Source organism: Oncorhynchus clarkii, chromosome 33 (genome assembly GCF_045791955.1).
Source record: "Oncorhynchus clarkii lewisi isolate Uvic-CL-2024 chromosome 33, UVic_Ocla_1.0, whole genome shotgun sequence".
Lineage (NCBI taxonomy): Eukaryota > Metazoa > Chordata > Actinopteri > Salmoniformes > Salmonidae > Oncorhynchus > Oncorhynchus clarkii.
Window position 1 is genome coordinate 11,843,764 of NC_092179.1, and position 10,522 is coordinate 11,854,285.

General features: G+C 39.9%; 1 protein-coding gene across 1 annotated transcript; it reads right to left on the bottom strand.

Annotated features, from left to right (window-relative positions):
* Nucleotides 1–3,461: 3,461 nt before the first annotated feature.
* LOC139392912 (secretory phospholipase A2 receptor-like) lies at nucleotides 3,462–10,308 on the bottom strand. The gene is made up of 4 exons (XM_071141238.1): nucleotides 10,193–10,308; nucleotides 9,699–9,823; nucleotides 4,107–4,469; nucleotides 3,462–3,943 (listed from the first exon to the last, which is right to left on the bottom strand). The coding sequence occupies exons 2-4, from the start codon at nucleotides 9,727–9,729 to the stop codon at nucleotides 3,462–3,464; spliced, it is 876 nt and encodes a 291-aa protein (XP_070997339.1). The 5' UTR covers nucleotides 9,730–9,823; nucleotides 10,193–10,308.
* Nucleotides 10,309–10,522: the final 214 nt, after the last annotated feature.

Sequence of the window (10,522 nt, forward strand, 5' to 3'; positions counted from 1 at the left end):
TTGGTTGCTTTTCTTATTTTTGTGAAAATGTTGCCTGCTGCCAGCAGAGCCTAGCATAGCATTATGCCATGATAAACTTACACAAATGCTTGTCTAGCGTTGGCTGTAACGCATATTTTGAAAATCTGAGATGACAGTGTTGTTAACAAAAATTTCATTTGCAATTTTCATGAATAGGAAAAATTGCATTATGCTAATGCATTTGAGGCTATGATTACGCTCCCGGATACGGGTTTGCTAGTCGCAAGAAGTTTTAACATGCATGAAACCAAGGCTATTACGGTTACAGAAGTCATCAAAAGAGAGCACCTGGGGAATAGGAGTAGAGCTCGGCACTGCAGGGCCTGGATTCACCTCTACATTGCCAGAGGAACAGAGGAGGAGTAGGATAAGGGTACGGCTAAAAGCAATAAGAATTGGTCGTCTAGAATGTCTGGAACAGAGAGTAAAAGGAGGATTCTGGGGGCGAAAAATAGCTTCAAGGTATAATGTACAGACAAAGGTATGGTAGGATGTGAATACAGTGGAGGTAAACCTAGGTAAACCTAGGTATTGAGTGATGATTGAAACCAGGAGATCATCGCATGTGTGGGTGGTGGAACTAATAGGTTGGATAAGGTATAGTGAGCAGGACTAGAGGCTCTACAGTGAAATAAGCCAATAAACACAAACCAGAACAGCAATGGACAAGGCATATTGACATTAAGGAGAGGCATGCTTAGTCGAGTGATCAAACGGGTCCAGTGAGTAGTGAGGTTGGTTGGGGTCACAGCGATTTAGACAGCTAGCCGGGCCATCGGTAGCAAGCTAGCATAGGATGGAGGTCTGTTATTAGCCACCTCGTGCGTTTCCGTCGGTAGGATTAGTGGGGTTCCGTGTGGTAGAGGGGATGAATCCAATTCACACAAAAAACAAAACAAAAAAAAACAATAGATATAGTTATAGAGGCCCAAGAAAAAAAAGAAAAAAAAAAAAATTGTCCGATAGGTCTATTCAGATAGCAGCCGATAAGCCAGCCAACGGTTAGCGGACCTCAGATGGGCGTTCAGGTAACGTCGTGACGGAGGAGCCAGCCGGATAACTCCCTCGGGTAGATAACGTCGGTAGTCCAGATGTGAAGGCCCGGTGGGGCTCCGCGTTGGCAGTAAAACGGGTCCGGATAGGTGATTGTAGCCCAGGAGTGATTGATGGAACTCTTCAGCTGGCTAGCTCCGGGATAATTGATGTTTGCTCCGGAATCGATGAAAGCCGATAGTCACACGGATAGCAGCTAGCTAGAGAAAAATAGGTCCGGTATGTTCTGGTCCGAACCGCGCCGTACAAAACTGGCGATAGATTTTCGGGCTAAAGGATAGCCGATGACCACAAACCGTGGTTAGCTGAATACTAACGATTAGCCAGTAAAGAAGCTAACTAGCTTCTGATTAGCTTCTGATTAGCTTCAGGCTAGCTTCTGGCTAGCTTCTGGATTAGCTTCTGGCTAGCTTCTGGTTAGCTTCTATGGAGGATTACAGATTTGAGGTAAATAATGATTTTTTAATACTTTTTTTTTTTTAATAAATATAAATTGGTGAGGCGGGTTGCAGGAGACTGTTTTGAAGATGAGTTTATGGAAAATAAAAAAATATATATAAAAAGGTATGCGGAAAAAGTTGTAAATATATATATATACGTGATATGCGACTTCTTCACCTAAGGGATCGTCTTAGGGTGGGTACTGAGAAGTATTTATTTCTGTAACTAAGCACTTTTGTGGGGAAAAACTAATTCTGATTGGCTGGGTCTGGCTCCTTAGTGGATTGGCCTGGCTGCCAAGTGTAGGGCATATGCCCTCCAAGGCCCACCTATGGCTGCACCCCTGCCCAGTCATGTGAAATCCATAGATTAGGGCCAAATTAATTTGTTTCAATTGACTGATTTCCTTATATGAACTGTAACTCAGTAAAATCTTTGAAATTGTTCCATATTCGTTATTCAGTATAAATGCCCTTTCCTACTAAGGGCCTGTTGATCCCTGTTTGGAAGGTTATTTGATACAGCAGTCTCATCAAATGTCTGCGTCCACTTGTAGGGGGTCCGTTTGAATTGAGAAAAAGCTCCATTATTAAAATAAATATATATTTTTTGCTCCATGAAGTAATCCAACTATGTGTACGCTGCCATCTGTGTGTACTGTATTTCAAGTCTTCTCTCATTGATCGAGGCAGGTGTCTGTCATCCTGACATGCGACACTTGGGGATGGAAACCACATGTCTCGATCAATGAGATAAATGTTGAACTAGACAAGATTGCAACATACACGCTTCTCTGTAATGTCCTGGAGTTACTCAAACGGACATCTTGTTGCAACATCTACTGTGTTTATGTATGTTTAAAAGAAGACTAAAAAACATTTTATGTTTTGTTTATTTTTGTCAAGTTGTGAACAGAAATTGGGAGTATTTCCATTATTCCTACAATATCCATAATGTACAATATATTACTTTACTATCATTTTTATTTCCTTAGTCATCGTTAACATGCATGATACTATTAATTAAATATAATTGTATTTAGGCTATCTAGAGTATTAATTCCAGTAACCCACAGTTACAATAGGGATGACTATGGGTAAACCTAGGATAAACGAGTTTGCTTAATGGCAAACATGTTAAGACAAGATAACATAATATTTTAATCACATGACATAATTATCTACATTTTATTGTGTACATTTTTTAAATATCTGAAATCTCACACAATTTTACTCAAAGATTATAAGTTATACCAATGACAAGGTGTATTGTACATTGCATTGCATGCTGAAAGGTTAAAACATAAAAACAGATTTGCAAATGTGATTTCAATCAGCAATTACCTAAAAAAAACACATATCAATCAAAATGTGAGGAATGGTAAAGACAGTTAATTAAATGGGAAAATGTATGTAAATTATCCTTCACAAATAAAGTAGAGTTTGGACAGACAATCCTGATCACTCCACTTGTATCCCTCCTCCATTGCCATGGCACCACAATGGTTGGACAGAGGCTGTTCAGGCTGTCTGTCTCCCTCCCAGTTACTCCACCCCACTGGCAGCCCATTGGACCAGACCCAGAACCCAAAGAGACGGCTCTGTCTCAGACCCACCCACACAGGACCAGTAAAACCAGTCCCATTAAACTTCTGCTTGATCACCTCCAGGTCTTCTTCTGTCTCAGTACGCAGCAGTCCATGGTAGTTCTTCTTGCAGTAGTCCAGAGCCTGTTCCCAAGACTTTCTTTCACCAATATTGTGGATGCGAACTGATCCGGAAAGATATGTGGAATTCCAAATATTTAACATGTTCATTTTAACTTGTTTTGGCACCCATTTTAAATCTCAGATTTTAGGGGAAAGATAAGCAGGCACATAATAATTTCAGTAATAGTTATATGTCATTATAGCCTGGTGGAACCAGCATGATAGCCCTGCATTGTGTTTAGCTTGACAAGTGAAGGGAATAGAAAGGGAGTGCAGCGTTCAGTCCCCTTGACCAGGCTACTATCAATATAGAGTAACAACCTTTCATACAAATAAGAAGCAGTTTGACTATGTTCCTCTTTGACAACTTACCTTCAGAGCAGAGTGTATAGTCTTCAGAACCTCCATTTCCCACTGTGACTATACCTTTTAAACTCTGTAAAAGAACAGTGTGATTCTGTTCTGCTATAGGATAGTATCCTTTTGGAACATGCAATGTTGCCCAGTCTCTGTAGGCAGATCTCCCTCCATCAGACCACTCCCAGTCATCATACAGGAGGCCGATCCAGTAAGGAATGGTGCTGTTCATTCCTTTGTTCTTCACTTCCTCCTTCTGTCCCTCGTTCCTGATGCTGACCAGGTCAGTGTAGTTCTCTCTGCAGTAACTCTGAGCCTCATACCAGGTCATGTTCTGTTCAATCAGGAAGGAATCACCAGACCCTGCGCACACAGAATGGACTAACATTTTACTCTACTCAACTTAGTTTGATATAAAATAATTATATCTCAATATTGTTGAAGAATTCTAATCATTTGAATTGGATGTTGGTGATGTGCAAGGAAACACGAAATCTGATGTGTTTTGTAATATGGAATGTTTTACCTTCTCTGTAACACATGAAGTATTTCTGCTCTTTACAATTCTCCCATGTTGTATTATCTTTGAGTATGGCTGCACACGTTGGCTCTGTGTACGGGCTTGGAAGTGGTGACCATGCAGTGTCATTAACAGCGTCTCCATTGGACCACTTCAGACTGTGCTCTGTGCGATGGAGACCTATCCAGGCTTTAGAGCTGTTATTAGATAGCTTTAACTGTATCAGCTGCTCAGATTCCTCCCGATTGTACAAAGTGACAAGATCAGTGTAGTTCTCCCGGCAGAAGTCTTGTGCTTCTGTCCAATTTAATGTCCCTTCAATGAGATGGAACTGTTTGAGGCGGCTGAATGCGGCTGTGCAGCAGACACCTGAGGACAAAAACAATTTGATTAAGTTCAACGTTAGCATGCACATGACAACAAAATGATGTTTTCGTAACACTTAATTAAGGGGTCCTTATTGTGGTGTAATTACACTCACAACTATTGTAGTTAACTGTACTAACTCATAGTTACAGTGTAATAACAACATGTAACTTGTAGTAATTGTGATATGTATTTACAAAGGTGTAACAATAAATGGTTGTTACCATGCTTGTTACAAATGGGCAGTTTTTCACTAAATTAACCTACTTAGTGTTTCATTTCTTCTCATATGCATACAGTAACAACTGACACTAAGGTTTTGATCCCTCGTGGATGAGCTGGGTGTCTGAGAGATTATATCCTATGCTCAAGCTATATCTCCACTCCATGTTGTTGCTAGCACTTGCCCCCAAAATAAAGTGTACCTTCTGGGTAATTTCACAATAAGGAACAGAAATAAGTGAAACTTCCAGAAACTTTAAAACGAGGGTCAGGTTGTCGGGATGGGTAATGTATTATACATGTACACACAGATTACAATTACCCCTCAAAATACACTTCATTTTAACTAGCTAAATCCTGTGTAACACCTAGTAATTTCATTGTGCTTAGGGAAACATTACATGTACTATGGTTTAAAAGATGATACAAAACACTACCATTGTGAATTTAGTGGAAACCTGCCCATTTGTAACAAGCATGAAAACAAGCATTCATTGTTATACCTTTGTAATTATAAATCACAACACTTACACTGTAATAACAACATGTAAATGGTAGTAACTATCACTTGTTACAGTTAACTGCAATACTTGTTAGAGTATAATTAGACATGTAATTACACTGTAATAGGGACTGCTTAAAATGAAGTGTTACCGAGGTTGGTTTCATGGTTTGTGATGTCATACATGTAGCTGTAGAGTATGTTGTTGTTAATGGGGTTAACTAGATTTGTTCTTTCTGTCAAATCGTTATCTGGTTTATATCTCAAAAATCAGGTATGTTCACTGTGAACAATCAGTGTTACAACAATGTACCAGCCAAAAAAGAAGACCTGCAGACAATCAGGCACAAGAGGAATTGCTCATTCCTGTGTTAGATACACTGTAAAGTGGTTAACATGAATTTAGAGGCAGCCCGGTGGCAAGTAAAATTCTGTATTTACAAAAGTGTAAACGCAACATGTAAAGTGTTGGTCCCATGTTTCATGAGCTGAAATAAAAAAATACCAGAAATGTTGCATGCGCAAAAATGTTCCATAACACAATAAATGTACATAACAATATCGAGGCTATGTACAGGGGGTACCGGTACCGAGTCAATGTGTGGGGGTACAGGTTAATGTGGAAAGTGACTATGCATAGATATAAACGGAGAGTAGCAGCAGTGGGGGGGGGGGGGGGGGGGGGTAAATGTAAACAGTCCAAGTGGCCATTTGATTAACTGTTCAGCAGTCGTATAGCTTGGGGTTAGAAGCTGTTAAGGAGCCTTTTGGACCTAGACTTGGTACTCCGTCACCGCTTGCCATGCGGTAGCAGAAAGAACAGTCTAGGAATTGGGTGACTGGAGTCTTTGAAAAAATGTTGGGCTTTCCTCTGACACTGTTTAGAATATAGGGACGGCAGGGTAGCCTAGTGGTTAGAGTTGGACCAGTAACCGGGAGGTTGCAAGTTCAAACCCCCGAGCTGACAAGCTTACAGTGTAAGCACTGTAATCTGTCGTTCTGCCCCTGAACAGGCAGTTAACCCTAGTGCTTGTACTGGGCCGTAATCACCACCCTCTGAGATACAGTGCCTTGCGAAAGTATTCGGCCCCCTTGAACTTTGCGACCTTTTACCACATTTCAGGCTTCAAGCATAAAGATATAAAACTGTATTTTTTTGTGAAGAATCAACAACAAGTGGGACACAATCATGAAGTGGAACGACATTTATTGGATATTTCAAACTTTTTTAACAAATCAAAAACTGAAAAATTGGGCGTGCAAAATTATTCAGCCCCTTTACTTTCAGTGCAGCAAACTCTCTCCAGAAGTTCAGTGAGGATCTCTGAATGATCCAATGTTGACCTAAATGACTAATGATGATAAATACAATCCACCTGTGTGTAATCAAGTCTCCGTATAAATGCACCTGCACTGTGATAGTCTCAGAGGTCCGTTAAAAGCGCAGAGAGCATCATGAAGAACAAGGAACACACCAGGCAGGTCCGAGATACTGTTGTGAAGAAGTTTAAAGCCGGATTTGGATACAAAAAGATTTCCCAAGCTTTAAACATCCCAAGGAGCACTGTGCAAGCGATAATATTGAAATGGAAGGAGTATCAGACCACTGCAAATCTACCAAGACCTGGCCGTCCCTCTAAACTTTCAGCTCATACAAGGAGAAGACTGATCAGAGATGCAGCCAAGAGGCCCATGATCACTCTGGATGAACTGCAGAGATCTACAGCTGAGGTGGGAGACTCTGTCCATAGGACAACAATCAGTTGTATATTGCACAAATCTGGCCTTTATGGAAGAGTGGCAAGAAGAAAGCCATTTCATAAAGATATCCATAAAAAGTGTTGTTTAAAGTTTGCCACAAGCCACCTGGGAGACACACCAAACATGTGGAAGAAGGTGCTCTGGTCAGATGAAACCAAAATTGAACTTTTTGGCAACAATGCAAAACGTTATGTTTGGCGTAAAAGCAACACACCATCCCCACTGTCAAACATGGTGCTGGCAGCATCATGGTTTGGGCCTGCTTTTCTTTAGCAGGGACAGGGAAGATGGTTAAAATTGATGGGAAGATGGATGGAGCCAAATACAGGACCATTCTGGAAGAAAACCTGATGGAGTCTGCAAAATACCTGAGACTGGGACGGAGATTTGTCTTCCAACAAGACAATGATCCAAAACATAAAGCAAAATCTACAATGGAATGGTTCAAAAATAAACATATCCAGGTGTTAGAATGGCCAAGTCAAAGTCCAGACCTGAATCCAATCGAGAATCTGTGGAAAGAACTGAAAACTGCTGTTCACAAATGCTCTCCATCCAACCTCACTGAGCTCGAGCTGTTTTGCAAGGAGGAATGGGAAAAAATTTCAGTCTCTCGATGTGCAAAACTGATAGAGACATACCCCAAGCGACTTACAGCTGTAATCGCAGCAAAAGGTGGCGCTACAAAGTATTAACTTAAGGGGGCTGAATAATTTTGCACGCCCAATTTTTCAGTTTTTGATTTGTTAAAAGAGTTTGAAATATCCAATAAATGTCGTTCCACTTCATGATTGTGTCCCACTTGTTGTTGATTCTTCACAAAAAAATACAGTTTTATATCTTTATGTTTGAAGCCTGAAATGTGGCAAAAGGTCACAAAGTTCAAGGGGGCCGAATACTTTCGCAAGGCACTGTATATACAGCCTGTATTATACTGTAAAAATGTAAATGCTACTGTAGTGGAAAAATGAGAGAATGCGACACTCGCAAAAGGCAATTTGCTGGCTCCTTAGGCCCATCTTGAGGATTCATGACATTGTTTGCATGGATGTATTTCTCACAGGAGAGAGTCACATCTTTGTCGTGGCAATCTTGAGGAAGAGACGTTCCCACAGATGTCCTGGGGTCACTGACAGAAGGAGAGGTACGGTCAGTTCAAATAGGGAGCAAATACGAAGTGCACTCCTATCATTTAAATTGTGTTGATTAGATTAGAATCTGGGTGTGTTGTTCCTGTATATTGTTTTTCCTAACAAAGTGCAAAGACACTGTAGTTTAGGTTGGGGGTGAGTTGCTGCTTGAATTTGGCTAAAAGAGCAATGAGTTCGCTCATATTTTGAGAACATTGTTAGCAAGCTCCACTGTGTATCAGGCATATACAGTTTTTCTCTTAGAGATTATTCTGAACTGAAGACACGTGTAAGCACTTTAATGGAATTGTAATGTTTGTGCTTTTCTTATAACTAATTTCTGTGTTCAATATGTGTGCTGTTCTATAAACCGATTTCCGTGTTCATGCAAGTGACTGACTGAACAAATCCTCACTATCAATAACGACAATTTGGCAGTACGCCCAGACCTTGTTTTGAGAACAAACTAAAGAAATCTTAGTTTCAAGGTCTCAGCTTAGAGAGAAGAAGCCTCAAGAGGTATTGGTCTGCCACATGTTAAGAACCAGTATTGATCAGTCACGTGAATGAAACAAAATGGTAATGATGAATTATTTATGCTAAATCATGCTGTTATAACTTGTAACTTGTAACTTATAACTTGTCTGTGAATAGCTGTATATGAGACAACTGCTTGGACTGCTCAGGCAGAGCTTCTGTTTGACATGTGTACTATGGTGCATAGAGTTGGTTGGGACCTCTCCAGCCCGCAGACAAGTAAACAATGTCTAGTTTAAGATTGACTTTGACTGTCCCTGTGTAAGAATTTCCACAACACCACGTTAAGTATTATTTAGTTGTTAGTCAATAACTGTGTGTCTTCTGTAATTTATCATGTATTTCACGTACATTGTAATTGTTTGAGTGTCAATTATGTTGTGACTAATACATTGGACTAGTTGAATGGAGTAAATGCATTTCACATTTTACAGAGGAATTATTTGATTGACTGTACGTTCATAATTTATTAGGTCTATTGGTAGTTGTTATTTACACTATACACATAGCATAAGCTTGGGTTCCTTCTTGACATCCCTGATCTACATGCCACAATAAAGGAATCCGAGAGCATTGGTCAGCAAGATGATCTATCTGTATATACTGTAGTCTTATATAGTTATAGTCAAACTGAGTGGTGATGCAAGGCTCGCTACCTTGACTAGATCCTGAAGAGGGCCTGTTGCTTTTATTCACGTAATAATAAAGTCAGATTAATCATTTCTAAATAATGGTAGATTCACAGTATTTGACTGCAAATAAAAGGGATCGGTGCAAGCAGGTTGGCTGCACTTTACAGTAAACTTTACAGTGATGTACTGTTCAAACAAAGTTTCTTTGGAATTTACAGAAACATACTGTACTTTTTTTTACAGTAATTTACAGTTAATAGGCTGCCTGTCAGTTACAGTGAAAACAGTGTACCACTCAAAATACAGTAATTTCACACAATGCACCATCATTTACAGTATGCTGCAGAAAAGCATTTCATAGTTTTTTTTTTACTTTCTTGTAATACCTAAAATTACCATGAATTTGACTTTTCGGTAACAGTGTAAAGTAGGTTGACTGAATACTTACCGGCTGAGAGTAGGAGCAGGAGAAGTGTCATGTCTATGGTGGCAGCAGGGTCAGGAGAGACAGTGGAGAAGTGTCATGTCTATGGTGGCAGCAGGGTCAGGAGAGACAGGGGAGAAGTGTCATGTCTATGGTGGCAGCAGGGTCAGGAGAGAGAGTGGAGAAGTGATAGGATGCTGTCATGTATGAGGATATGTGTAAAATGTATGAGTTTATGAGTTTGAACACGTTGACCATTAGTATTTTTAATCAATAAATCAAGATCAGAACACTGTAACACATTGACAATTCCAAATTCCAATCCCCCAAATTATCCTTCTCCACTTTATCAACATAGCAATTATATTATAGCAATACTACAATGGGTCAAACAAATTCCAAATCTAGCTGTATCTAGAAAACTGACCATAGTGTTGTCCTTTTGAGTTACCTGCATTTAGTAATCTCACAAACTGTTACAGTGTTATCATTATCTCAGATAAATTGTTATGTCTCACCTGCTGTGGGCTGTGTAGAGAATGATACGGTCTTGGCAGTGTAAAGTATGATGGTCTCTATCCTGTGTAGAATGAAGGATTATATTGGAAACTCAGGTATTTATACAGTTGAAATAGTATTCTTGTTTTGCCTACCTATAAATATATTAAAAATACAAATCCGGGAGATAATGATGCCATGCTTTACATGGGCAAAACATTAGGACCATGGAAGGCAAAACAGTTGGTAACCACAGATGGCACACAGCCTATTTCCTTAATGTCCCACTCCCTCACCTCTCAATGAGACAGAAGGTCAGTAGTGTATCTACAGATGTAGGATTTTAATTT